A 14,741-nucleotide genomic window follows, 5' to 3' on the forward strand; every position below is an offset into this window, starting at 1 on the left:
ACATTGATAGGTTTTTTTTGGACCATCACACTCTGTTTTCTTACTCTGCAAGCACAGTAAGTCAAGTGATACTTATTCCATCACACACACACAAAAAAAAAAAACCTTAACAGAGATATTTTAATGAAGGAATCTTTGGGAAGTTTCTTTGTGGAAACTGTTCGTTCCTAAAAGTGCTTCCTTCTTGTTACAAGACACTGTGTTGGGCTATCATTGCAAGAGACCTGGTTCATCTTTCAAGGTCATCGTCTAAATCAGGAATTTCTGCTTTGTCCATAGGACGATCAGGAGAAATAACAAATTATCCTGCATAACGTCTCTCAAGGTTTGGACATGATATAATAACAGACGTTCAACTATCAATAAAATGCCCTTCCTTGAATACAAAACACAAAAGCATCTTCAATAGTGAAGCTTAACACCCTAAAACTATTTACAAATTTCACTGCAAAATACAAGATGCCTTGTTCTTTTTTACATTTTACAGTATTTTACTGTAAAATCGTATGTCATTTTCTGTTAGATCTATGATAATTTTTCACTGTATATAATAAGGGAACCTACCATTAAAGAGATAGTTCACCCAAAAATGAAAAATTGATGTTTACTTTGTTGTTGTTCTTTGTTTTTGTTTTTTATTGTATGTTTTAGCCGTGATTCCCATCCACTTACATTATAAGACTGATAGACTGCAACGGTTTGAGCTAAATATCTTTTTTGCCTTCTACATTTGTGTTCTACTGAACAACAAAATCCCCTACATCTTGGATGCCCTGAGGGCAAGCAGATAAACATCAAATGTTCGTTTTTGGGTGATCTATCCCTTTAACAACTAACAGGTTTTCACCATAGTATTTTTAAAGTCTTTAACCATAAATATTACACTAATATTTTACAGTGTAGTAAGCTGCCTAGTAAGACAGTTACTTAAAGAATCACAAGTGAGCTTTCAATACTCTTAAGAAAAACAAAAATGGACTCAAAAGGTAGGCAGCAAAATGCTTCACAGCTTAGGCAATCACATTCAATAGAAAGTTAGGCCATCAATAATCAATCTAAAACTGGTATTAACACCACGCAAGAATCTCAAATATTATAAACAATACTGAAGTAATATTCTCATAATATGACACTGCAGTTATCATGAGAGATATAAAAGGCAGAAATAACAACAAAAAACAATATATACTAAAGCACGAATGATAGAATTTAGGGATGGGCATTTTCCGCAAATATCACATTTGAATATTTGAGCTCACAAAAAACGAATATTTCGAATATTTTCATTTATCCTTTGCTGAAATTTCCCCATCTTCATGGAGAGAGCGCGTCATTGTTGCTTAGCAACGTCAGACACCTCATGAGCACTTGAGAAGAAAAACGAGAAAGCGGCGCGCCTAGCGTTTTCCACGCATTTTTAGGCATGATATGTGAACGGCTCCTTATTCATTCATTAATTATTTTTTGCTTGCATACATCTTCAAATATGCTGTGGAGAATCACAGAAAGTGACCAAATTAGGTTTTGTTGTGAACTTTTTTTTTTTTTTTTTTGAAATTCTAATATTTTTATTAAGCGAATAATTCGAGCAGAACGAATATTCAAATGTTCGATTATCCGTGCACACCCCTAATAGAATCATGAGATTGGGCTTTATTAATGTCGTCGACTGACCTTGGGGAGTTTGATGGCGGGTTCGCGGTACTCTTCCTCCTCCTCACTGTCTGAGTCGCCGCTCTGCACAGAGTTGCGGGAGGCCAGGGCCAATGCGGCCTCCTTCTGCTGCCAGTCCAGCACGCAGTGCCGTACATTACAGTAGACGTTGAATGCAGAGGGGTTGCTGTGGAGTTTGATGTCAGGCACTGGAAAGGCCCCATCCAGAGTCTCTGTCTGCCAGATGACAAAAAGACAAACAGAATTAGGAGTGATGCACAGGGAGAGAGACAGGGAGAAAGACAAGATGGTTATGATGCATGTAGTACTACAGGCCTCAGGGAACACTGCACTTTATTGATTTTCCTAGGGCAACTAGCGGTGCTACTGTTTGTAGGTCTACATATACATTTTGACATGCTTTTTGATATTAAAGCATTAAAAAGTAACCCAGAACAAACAAAAAAGAAAAATATTTTAAATTTTTTGTAAATGTTTTGTACATTTTACATTGTAAATCTTTTTTATTTAATCATTAAAAGAGTCGGACAAAAAAAGGAAAAAAAAACTAAATCTGGGATAAAATAAAACTCATATGGCCATAATTACTGTAGGATTTGAAGAAAATTATTGGCATGTATTTAGGGGTGGGCTGCATGACCAAAGACTTATATCGCTATACAACAAATTTTACGTTAACATTTTATATTATGTTGTATAAAACATTACAATTTTATATTAGTATAAATAATATAATAAATTAGTATAGCAATAATATTACACACCAGACTTAAGTCTGATGTGTTACATTGTAGCATTCCCAGTATACACACGTCTGTATCTGCACATCAGTTCAGTTTCTTTTCAGTGCGTCTATTTGTCACAGACAATGTACTTTTTAACAACTCTGATAAGTAACAATTTAACAATTTTAACAATTTTGATGTTTCTTCACATGCAACCTGTTAGTAACACAAAGCATAATAAACAGTAGCAAAATGTCACACGTTGCACATGTATTCGGTCTTATCGTCCAGCCCTACAATGTATCTTAAGTTTCATTGTCCTATTCATCAATCAATCCCCTGACAGTCTTAACTCACCCATTTGTCTTATTTGTCTATCAGCCCAAAATAAAGTATAATGTCATGCAGAGGTCATTCATTTTAAGGCGGACACCACAGAGAAAACTACCCCCATGTGTTTGGCACAGCGACACCAGACATCTGAAGTCATTAGAAAGCCACACATCTGAGCCATGCCTAGCAGCTCTGTTCACTTCCTGTGATTTGCTATCATCACTGCTGCAAAGCAAAAACAGCTTGGTTAAGGTGTTACCCAACTGACTCCAAATCAGCTTTGTTTCTGAAATCCTGTCCTCATCAGTCAGCAGTGTGGTTGCTGATGCTGACAGACTACACGACTGCCTCTGACTTTGCTCCCCAATTCAACATCCTGGATTTGCAATTCACCACTTAGGCAGTAAAATCAATGTGAATTTCACTGAAGTAAACCATGTACAACTTGAATGAGAAAAAGAAAGGCTGCTTTGCCTCCAGTTTTTATTGTATTGGTCATTTAGATATTGAGAAAAACCTCTGCCTCTAATATTGAAACTATTTAAATGCTGCTGGTATCCAGCTGTACAGTACCGTTTGTGGAGCAAATCTACAGCAGCAGGGAAATTATCCTGAAAAATATATAATTTCACCCAAATTCTGAATTGAATGTGAAATAAAAAGTCTCTCTCTCTCTATGTGTGTCTCTCTTTCTGTCTCTCTCTCTCTCTCTCTCTCTCTGCTTGTTCTTATATGCACCCTGTTAAACTGACAGGACTTAAAAACACATGCAAATGATAAACTTTCACTCTATGATGGTTAAGCTGTGCAATTAATCTGCGAATCACATTTGTCAAGGGCCGGGGAGCAGCTGGCCCGTACAGTTAATGAATAACGGATCAACTTCGACAGCCTACATCGTACATCCTGCGATGTGACTATCGTGGATTCGTACATCACAATATCGATGCTTAAACGACACAGCTTGCAGGCACTTTTTGAGACCGTGTGGACGGATGCGTGGCTGTCCGCGAGCACTCTTGATGATGAAAATTATATAATTTGAATGGTGCATGGATGCGGATGGTTAAATTATACTTTGGCCTTTATCAGTAGCACACAAGATGCGATGACAATATAAAAGTGTCATTGCATTGGAATGTTTTTGTTAACCTATACAGTTGAAGCAACTAGATGCAGCGCTGCTGCGATGTTCAATCAAAATATTGCAGAATAAGAGAATGTGGAGAAGATCTTGTTTACGTCAAAACTAAAACCAAACCATTCACACAGAACGCATATTTCACGCATTTTCTAGAGAGGGACGTCTTCTATTACCCTTGCACTCGTGTCTCACACAATAGAGCTGCATGTTTAGAAAGCCATTGAAATTAAGGTGGGTTCAGTTTTTCTTTTTTTTTAAAAAACATTTCTTGAGACTTTATGGTTGGTTTTCCCCATCCTACTGTATCTCATGTTTAAATGAAAAATGTACTCTGTGTTATTGGCTTTCACCCCTTTGAATTAACCTATGCATGCACACATGGTGCTGTTTTGTTTCTAGTTCTTTAAGCTACTTAATTATAATTGGTTTATAAACATTATTTTAAATATGCACTTTTTTTCACAGTCATATTTTCTTATACTTTGAGTAAACGTGCATTAGTAATATTTTGTCCAATGTGCACTCTTGTTGCCTCAGAAGAGAAGCCAAAAGCTTTTCTTCACCCTGACTAAAATTATGTATTTTAAAATTCGAATATAATTCAATTTTGGATAATATTTAATTGCAAAATCCAATTTAGTTTTCAAGCCATTTTGACAGCCTTAGTTCGCGCAGCTGCATTGTGGCACGAAATCTCATATAAACAGTAGTTGTGAAGATCGCGGGCACAGAGGAATGCAGAAACTAGTTGTCAGTGCTGTCCTGTGATTTATCACTAAAGTAGCTTAGAATCTCAAAACTTAATAAAGAATATTTTTCTACTTTTGAAGGAACTAGGCTATTTACAACCCACAGCTTCACAATAATATAGAGACGGTATGACTAATTCACACACGCAATCACTCGTACTGGTACTGTGCTAATTTATCTTTATCTGATCTTTATTTATCCCTTACATTGAGCAATAATCTGTAAGAAATGTTACGAACATACATATAATACCTGCTGATAGTGAGCTATGATGTCAGATCGCTCTTTCAATAGGAAAAATATCTCACCTTTAATAGTCATTCATATTTACAGTACAAACCTTGTCAGTGAACTATGAGGGCAATAAAACAAAACAGAAACAAAATAATCGTTCATTAATCGTAATCGAGGTAAAAAGTCCAATTAATCGAGGTTTTGATTTTAGGCCATAATCGTCCAGCCCTATATATATGCGTCCAAAATTCAACATTTTTCACATTAGCTTGCATTTCCGGTCTGATGCATATGCATGCGTAAGAAAGGAAGTCAATAGAACGAAAAGTGCAGTGTGACCGCCCCTTGAAACAGGAGGGGATGTTTCAATTGATTAAATCAGCCTGAAAAAAGGAAATTAAACTTGTGTGATCAACAGGGACAAATAAAGGCCGGTCTTAAATTAAGGCCGGGGGAAATTTTTGTGGATAATCAGCAGAATCAGATAACGAACGTACACGGCCACTGCCGAAGCGGTTCTCGTTCTCGATTCAAGAACCGGTTGCATCGGTTTTCGGATCATCAGTACACTGAACCGAGAAGAGTTTCTGTCAGACACGTCCGATTCGAGAACCGAGGAGCTGATGATACTGCGCATGTGTGATTCAGCGTGAAGCAGACTGACACACACAGAGCATCTCAACTGAACTGATTCTGTGCTAATGTTATGATCTCTGTCCTGGAACGCTTAAAATGGAATATTTATAACAATTATTTATCAACACCATTATAGAAATATATATAAAAACAATGGCCATGGCCGATATATCGGTCAATATTTGGCATTTTTCAAATATTGGCATCATCCAATACATGTTTCTGCTAGGCCGATATGTTAGAAGAGGGACTTTTATTTTGCCTGCGTTGAGAGCGGCAGTGCCTGAGCACATAGTGCTCTCACTCCCTCTCTCTTGTTCACTTTTGTGGTAAACAGTTCTGTCTAATACAGATAGCAATCTAATAATCAGATCTCACGGTTAAACAAAGGAATTAATGTATACAACAATTATTATAACTGTGAATGCATCGATCTGATACTCGGGATCGGTATCGGCTACGATCCTGCCATTTTCTGTGGATCGGGTATCGATCAGACGAGACCCATCCAAATCCGATCCTGTGTATACTATTCGGTGTTATTGTTGAGCTCCACGAAAGGCACAAAACATTATAAAGCACCAAAAGGTTTTCAAGAACATATTTCAAATGTTCTGAAGCTGTTCCATAGTTCCATGTGGGGTACAGATTTATACTGAAGTCATTACTGCGGCTGTCTGTCATCCTCCATTCATTAATCAAACTGCATGTCGCATTTGATACTACAGTCCAAACGATGAAACTCTCTTCGAGAGCACACAGTAATGAGGTTTATAACAGTTCAAAGAAAAGGCTCCTTAAACTAACGCACAGATTTAATAGACTACGTTTCAAGATCTCTTCCCTTTGTACAAGTGATGTCTGGTTCACGAACGAATCGTTTGATTAAACCGGTTCTGTCAGAAAACTAATAACAGTTGAGCACTAGTCAACACTGCTACACTGAAAAAATATATATAAAATCTTGTTGTTAAACAGTTTTCACTAATGAACTGTTAGAAAAATTCACCAAAAAATTGTGTGACTCTACAATTTTCATAGTCATGAAAATAAAGAAAAATCTTTGAATGCGAAGGTGTGTCCAAACTTTTGGTCTGTACTGTATATCGTCCAATCTTAGTCATCAGTAGCACAAAGCTGTCTGTGATTGTGTAATATATCACAGACAATGAAAGAAATTAAACCAGAAGAGCAGCACACTTATGGAGCCACATTCGTATCCAATCAAACAAAGCAAACTGAAGTTCTTGAACATGACATTTCAGCAGTACGTCTTCAAGACGCGAACCTCCCTGCTGAGCAAACAAAGCCAAGGAGCTTCTTTTAAGAAGGCTGTGGCAGAGAAGGAGAAATAGAAGTGTGCTCCTTCTCCTTAGCCAGTAGGGTTTTAGGGAGGAGGTTTATGACTCCATATCTACAATCACATTATTCTCTCTTACCCCTGCCTGCAAAGCACTCGCATCCACTAGGGAAAACAGAGTGCCTGGGAAAGGATATCCAAACACAATCAGGCATTAACCCCATGCTTGGGGGAACGGCAAAACAATACACAATATCCAATAGAAGACATTATGGGTCTCTGCCTATTTTCTGAGCGCTGGTAAACACTGCAGACGTAGTGAGACAAGCCCCGCTGCCAGGCACCGCATAGGTGCTCAGTGCAGGAGATGGAGGAAGCGGTTGCCATGGAAACGTGCATCACATGGGTCGCCAAGCAACAGCCAATCGTGACCCCTGCCACTCCTGCATTCTCCATCGTGTGTGTGAGAGTTTACTGCTATCTTCTCAACGGTGATGACTAGAAGCAGTTTCCAAGTAGGAAAATACGTATACATATGTATTGTATTATGATCACTGTCAAAACTTCTACAAAAATGGCCAGAGAGAAAATTCAGACTGCTACATCAAAATCTGGTAACAGAGCCATTGTTATCTGATGTTAGCAATGACATATTTTTTGAGAAAGAGGTTCACAATTCTCGAAAGATGCATTGTGAGAGCCTAACAGAGAAATACAGACAGCAGAAGTCTATGAAAGGATACTTCTTCAAAATTTGAATGAACTGAATATTGAAATGATGCTACCAAAAATGGTTTTTAAACAATATAAGTGCACTGTTTGAATGGTGCAAATGAGGAGCAATGAACGCTGCAGTATTCACAGTCAGAGTCACAGTCTTCTTACCTTTGATCTTGTTTTCACTTTTGATTTGACTTTTTGCCGCCTTTTTAGCTTCTTCTTGCTCAAAGCTTTCTTTCCCCTGGAGAAGAATGGCACATGTTAGATGTGGTTTTGCAGTGTCATCTAGCAATGAAACATTCTTAAATCAAGACAAACAGAGGGGCAAACTGACTTTTCTCGAGAAATAAGCCAAAATGAAGTGCGTTTATGATTAAAACAAGGAACAAATATCTGCCAATGGGGTCAGAAAAATATGCTTGCTTAAAAAAATATATATATATATATTTTCATATTTCATATTTTCATTTTGAATCTCAAGTAAATGTATATTGATTTAAAGAAAAAAAGACAGACAAAATCAGTCAGGAATTATTTTTTTTTCTTTCTTCCAATTTTTAATGCAGTGACTTTCTGCTCCAATTTAATACTTTTTGTAGACCGACAGAAACCCTGAATTAATACAAAGGTCTATTTAGATGATAACATACAAAGGGCATTAATTCTGGTTCAACACTGCAGGTTATTCTGGCCATGAACTGTCCACTTAAAAAGGAAAAGATTGTCTAACACATGTGAACTGACTAGACACAGTTCATTTTTTGGTTTCATATGCTGTTCAGAGATGGATTTATGCCTAGAAAAAGTGAACGGCAGCATGTCAAAAAACATGCAGTGTGTCAATCCAGTACCTCATAAACACGACTCTGCAATTCAACCGAGTTCACAATGCACGCGGTGAAAACAAGCCTCCCGGTTTTCATCCAAAATATCTTAAATTGTGTTCCAAAGATGAACCAAGCCTTTACGGGTTCGGAACGACATGGGGGTAAGGGCTTAATGACCACATTTTCATTTCGGGGTGGAGTAACCCTTTAATAGCTCAGCACATGTAGTCATCCCTGTAATGTGTGGTTTTAACATGAATTTTTAATAAGCATGGATTTTAAAAGCAGTAATATCTTAAAGGGACAAAGATCAAAAATTTGAGTGCTGCCATGTTAACACCTTCACAATTAAAAACATGTTGGAGTTTTTCGCACTGGTTTACACACTGAAAAACTGTTTGACTAACATGAGAAACTGCAAACTGCCCGAATCCTTATGGCAAACCCTTCACAAGGAAAGCGCTCTTGCAGCGGGCGATCATAGTTTTATTTTCATCAAGACAGCCATCTGAATCTGTTATTATGTAGAGCCTCATGTAGGAACGGTGTTGAAGTGCTAGAGCTTGTGTACAGCAGTAAACAATGGAACAACAGTAGTTGATTACACGCAGAGAACAGTGAATGCACAGAGACTGCTTGTGATGAAGAGCCTGAAGGTTGGGAGGGATGCACTTTGCTTGCTATCAATGCTAGTGACATCATGAGTGGATGGTGTAAGTGTACACTATGAAACCAGTGGTAAAAGGGTTATTAAACATCAAGGAAAATCATTTATCAAACTCCTATCTCCCAGAGATTGGAATGAGAAAAAAATAATGCTTGCATTATTGTCGATTTTGCAGTCTCATAAAAATTGTTACATGCATTCATCACAAATATTCATTATTGTAAGCCTATTCTTGCCTAGAGAAGTCAGTAACACCACAGCATATATTTGACTCTTCTGATGTTAATCTCAAAGAGCTTGAAAAAAGCTTCTACTGGTCTCTGTTCGTATTCATTTTTATCTTGAGTAGTATTTGTAAATTTAAATTTAAACCATATGATTTTGGGGGGTAAATTTAATGCAAATTAAAAGCATCTGTATTGTGTATTTTGTGCATTTTTATTGACTTTGATTTATTGATTTAATCAAATAAGAAATCTAAATCTACGCTCTAATTTACTAAGGAACTGCATATAACTGAAGAGTAGGAATACAAATTTTTAATTGAAGATTTTAAATACTAAGTTACTTGTAAATGACTCCTAAAACTCAATGAATATTACTTTGGAACTAATTTGAATCAGTTTCATTTTGCTTTTCTAATATAATTTGCATCATTAAAAAATTTTATCACACATTTTATTATAATCAAGACTTATTTTCTTGACAATAAAAAACTATTTTGCATAGAGAAGCCAGTAAAAAAATACAGTAAATATTATTACATTTTATATGTATTATATAACATTTTGACTGATGTTGCTCTCAAAGATCTTGAGAAAAAACATCTGATATTTTTTTATACTGACCTCTAGTCGAGCTGTAAGTGTAAAATAAGTGTTATTATTGCCGTTGTTACTGCTGTTATTTTCATATAGATAAAATCAATTCGGACAATCTAAAATGAAAAACAAAAATCATTTTTAAGAGTTTGCTTAATTTACTGAAACTGTCACATATTCAGAATTTAATTTGCTAAAGAATACAAAATAAAGAATATGAACACAAAGTGTTGCCATTTTCACTTTGTCATTTATTTAGGTTGTTTTACTACTACTACTACTACTACTACTACTACTATTATTATTATTATTATTATTATTATTATGTGACTTTGTTATATTTCTTTGCTATTGTAAAGCAGGTCTGAGTGTGTGCGTGTCTACAGCAGGGTGACGTCAGGCACAACACAACCCAGCCCTTCGCCAATATGTACGATCCGATATTTATTATCGTTGAATAATTCACAGTAAATGCAGTAGCTGGATATGCATATCAATCCCTTGAACATGCAATTCAGTGAAGGAGGCTGATATCTACAACCTGAACTGAGACCATAAGACATTACACAAGCCTGACAACATTTGGCTAGCCTTAAATATAACGTTATACATATCTGACGCTAAAGGTTTGATATCATTGTCTGTTCACTGTATTTGAAGAACGTTGAGTTTTATCATACAAATCAAACTCATTCAGCCACGTCCTATTAGCAAACACGAACACTCATGTTACATGTTTGAGCCTAAGCATCTATTTGTGCACGATGTCTCAAAACGGCATTGTTGATCGTGACAGCAGCGTGAAGGTGATTTTAAAATGCACATAAATCAAATGCAACACAAGCTGAGCTTCTCCTTTGACCTGCGTGAGATGAAACGAGTGTGTAGGCTGCGCTCGCTAAGGAAGTTAGCCGCATGCTAACTGCTAACCTACCGCTGTTTGGACTCAAGTGAGCTCAGGTTAAACCCAATGGGTTTTGTTTACAAACACATCAATCCGTACGCCATTGCAGCCGGGTTTCTCATCCCGAACCGAGACCCACCTGCCGAGGTTGAGCCCCTGCTCTTTGTCGGTGATCGCGGTGGTGTAGATCCTCCGGTACCGCTCCGCAAGAGCTCGCCCTGAGAGAAGAAGCTGGTAGCGGCTCCGACAGTCCGAGCGGGCACCCACAACGGGACCGGAGCCCATCCCTGATCCGATCGATGCGAACTCGTTTCCAGCTCCGGGAATGACCCTGACTCCCAGCCCCGTGGAGTGGGACGAGGAGGACGGGATCCCGCTACCCCCGGCACCCGCTGCCGCAGCAGCACACATCATCGTACAGGGGAACAACGCATATATTAGATTACAATGTCAACAGAGCTAACTCAAAAGTCCCAAGCACACCCCATAAATCCGCTCCGCAAACCGGCGAATTACATCCGAGCTCCTCCAATTAAAACGACGTTTACGGTTAACATTAGCCGCTCTGCTGCAGCTGCGAAATACGCGTCCCTTCCTTCGCTCGGGTCAAAAATCGACCGTTATTTCCTCGACTGCAGGCGATCCGGCTGACTGAAGTGAAACCAGTCAAATGCGCGAGCTGCCGTCCGCGCTTCGCGGGTGTTCCTGCTGTTTCGCTCGACCCTGTGAAGACAGCACCCCTAATAGCGCTGCCATCTTAGCTTCATCATTCTTCCCTGTTCGTGTCGCTGACTGTCAAGCATGCTGGGATACATTCCCATCCATAGCACACAGCGGATCTGTTTCAAATCGCAGTGTGCGGCCTACCTAGACACAATTCGAGAGCTCGAGTGAAGGTTCTAAACGCGCCTAGAGTGCTGTCTAGCTAGTGAACTCGGTGGATTTTGAAACGCGCCGGCTGTTGTAATCGAACCGCCGAGTATGAGGCGTCAAATGCGGGTTTTGGACGATTTAACGTTCGTTTCTTCTCGAATAAGAATTTGAAATTCCTGGACGGTTACAAAAACACACGTCCAGCGACACGTTCTCTTCCTTACAAGAGAAGGGCATGATGAATCCTACATACAATACATATTTATGGTTATTTTTATGCTCTGACAAAAACACGGGTCATTAATTTCTGGCGTATTTTATAATATATTTATAGGTTTATATTGTATTTAAATATTATTCTGGAATTCTTGATTCTGATTGGCCAACGGCAGCATGCAACTATAGGACTCCACACTCTTTCCTCACATAATATATATAATTTTAACTCATTATTTCATTTTTTTTTTTTTTTTTTTTTTTACTCAGTAGACATGCTTTAAAGGCATAGTTCTCCCAAAACCTAAAAATAAAATTGTAATTAATTCCAAACGTGTATGAATTATTTCTTAAGAGATAATTTGATAAAGGTTTTTGTGTATTTATTTATTTACTCGTTTATTTTTTGGCAATACAATTAATGGCTTGGTTACCAAAATTTTTTCCAAATTCTTCCTCATATTAATATTGTTTTTTATGGGCCGCAGAAGGAAGAAAGTAGCCTCATCCAGATTTGGAATGACATAAGGGTGAATAAATGATGACACTAAGCCAGTCGCTAATTCAAAAATAAACCCCTTCATGTCAACTGGTCACACGAAAACCTAGTCTTGTTGTCAGAATGTGTTTCCATGGATTATGTTACGGCATGTTTTCTGGCACACTGTTTCTGGTATAGGGTTACCACTTAAACACCAGTGACCTTTATCACAAAGGAACGAGGGATGTTACCTTGTAGAGGTACGGTAAGAATGTAATGTTAGTTTAAAATCACCACAAAAGCACAAACAAACAAACAATAACTAAATAAATATAATTATATATTATAATTCGTATTATACTAATATTATAAATATAGGGTGCATGTGAAAAAAAAGAAGTGCACATAATTTACTGAATGTGTTGAACCCTAAACAAGGCTTGAGCATAGTCCCAGACTAAAATGCATGTCTGAGCTGTTTCAATTCAAAGAAACGTGCACTGATATATTTTAAATCATGATCTAACACACAAGCCACTCACACTGCACACTTAAAAATAAAGGTTCCAAAAAGGAACACAGTGATTCCATAGAAGAACCATTCTGAGATTTCAAAATTGTAATGCTAAGTGCACAACAGATTGAAGTCTCACTAGAATGCCTATGATCTGCAGGTATGAGATGAAATAAAATATGTATGTGGATGTCCATAAAGCAGGAAAAGAGATAGTGGTGAGAAGGTTATGTGAGAGGAAGTGAACGTCCTCTGACTGGGGACACAAATACTAGACGACATTTTCCCTCCTCCCTTCGGTGTGTTACAGACAGACGATGGTTTGTGTCTGCAGCACTGAAGTCATTTTACTCTGCAACGAACCCCCCTGAGCTTCAGTGATAGAAACAGATGTGAGACTGAGAGTGAGAACATCCTCATCTGGCCAGGGACTGAAGGTCTCCTCAGTCCAAACAAATTACTGTGGAAGGATTTTATCTAATAACATTTTAGAAGAAAATGCGTTTCTAACAACACAATATGCACAGGTACCCTCAAATTTAATTACATTTTAATGCACTGAGAAAAGTATCAATTCTATAATCAGCTAATCCTATTTTTTTTTTTGTCATACCACAAAATATGACTTGAACTGCTTTCTTTTATTTCGTGCGCCATCTAGTGGTGAAAAACATCGGTCCTATGCAACCATTGAAACAATTCTAAGTAAATGGTAATGCAATCTTGATCCACTGAATTAACCTTACTTATAAGGTTCGTTAAATTTATATTCTGAGAACAATATTGAGGAAAGGATAATATAATTATAGCAAGTGTTAAAATCTGATGGACCCAGAGACATTTCAGCTACACTTCAGTGATAGGTTACATCAACAAATTCTTAAACAAAAACTACAGTAAAATATTGTATTGCAAAAATTAAAAAGCTGCAAATCACTTAAAATAGCAGAGGCACTTTTCCAATAGTCAAGACACTTTATTAAACACAGTCAATTGGAAGTTTTGCATTCAACTATTGCTCTTTCTCTCTCTTTCTGAAATTCTAAAAAAGTGGAACAAAAAGGATAAAATTGCTATGATTTTTAAGAAATCTGATGAATGTCTTATGACATACATTTGGATGTCATTTCAGTTGCCATATAATATATATATATATATATATATATATATATATATATATATATATATATATATATATATATATATATATATATATATATATATATATATATATATATATATATATATATATACACTGTCACATACTTGAATGTTAAAATGTTAAACAATATGATTCACTTTGTCAAACTGCAATCCTGACAATGATTTTCTGTTATTTAATTATGTTAAATCTATTTGATCTATGCTTCGATATCTTTTACCGTTTCTGTAATTAATATTAATTTGTATTAGATGTCCAATCCTGCTCCTGGAGGGCCACTTTCCACTCTGATTAAACACAAACTAACTAGTCAAGGTCTACAGGATCACTAGAGATCTCCAGGCAGGTGGAAGTGAAGCATATTCCTCACAGAATAACAGAGCTTGCTGCCTTCTAAAAAAAGTTCCTTTAAAGCCGCAGATTCAACTTATGATTGAATCATCTCTTCATATGCAAGTGTGCACTCAGCTTCATTTATTTTTGTCTGAGACACACAAATGTTTAATCGGTTACTGCACTGACATAAGCACAGCTATGATGAATGAAACAACTAACACCATAGTTATATAACCATCATAGATCCTAACTCTTCAGCACAAAGATAACCACAAACACGTGTACAACAGAAACTCTTTTAAGTCTAGCTGAACTTTAAACATGGGTTTGCCTTCACACAAAAACATAGAATAGCGCTTGATTTCAACATTTACTCTTGAGTCCTGCAAAGCATGCTGGGGACTTAAAACTCACGCATATTTCA

At 37.2% G+C, this 14,741-nt stretch overlaps 1 protein-coding gene across 14 annotated transcripts in view; it reads right to left on the reverse strand.

Moving 5' to 3' along the window:
• LOC113053452 (E3 ubiquitin-protein ligase MYCBP2-like) overlaps positions 1 to 11,556 on the reverse strand; it is an 85,351-nt gene extending 73,795 nt beyond the window's left edge. For 8 of the 14 annotated variants that reach the window (XM_026218485.1, XM_026218481.1, XM_026218483.1 and 5 more), the window contains exons 1-3: positions 10,875 to 11,556; positions 7,682 to 7,757; positions 1,675 to 1,890 (exon numbers count right to left, since the gene is read on the reverse strand). In XM_026218485.1, the coding sequence (XP_026074270.1) occupies positions 1,675 to 1,890; positions 7,682 to 7,757; positions 10,875 to 11,149 (567 nt within the window). In that variant the 5' untranslated portion in view covers positions 11,150 to 11,556. The remainder of the gene's footprint in view (positions 1 to 1,674; positions 1,891 to 7,681; positions 7,758 to 10,874) is intronic. The other 6 variants (XM_026218494.1, XM_026218488.1, XM_026218484.1 and 3 more) reach the window with 1 other exon arrangement.
• Positions 11,557 to 14,741: the final 3,185 nt, after the last annotated feature.

The sequence above is a fragment of the Carassius auratus genome, chromosome 34, assembly GCF_003368295.1.
Source record: "Carassius auratus strain Wakin chromosome 34, ASM336829v1, whole genome shotgun sequence".
Classification (NCBI taxonomy): Eukaryota; Metazoa; Chordata; class Actinopteri; order Cypriniformes; family Cyprinidae; genus Carassius; species Carassius auratus.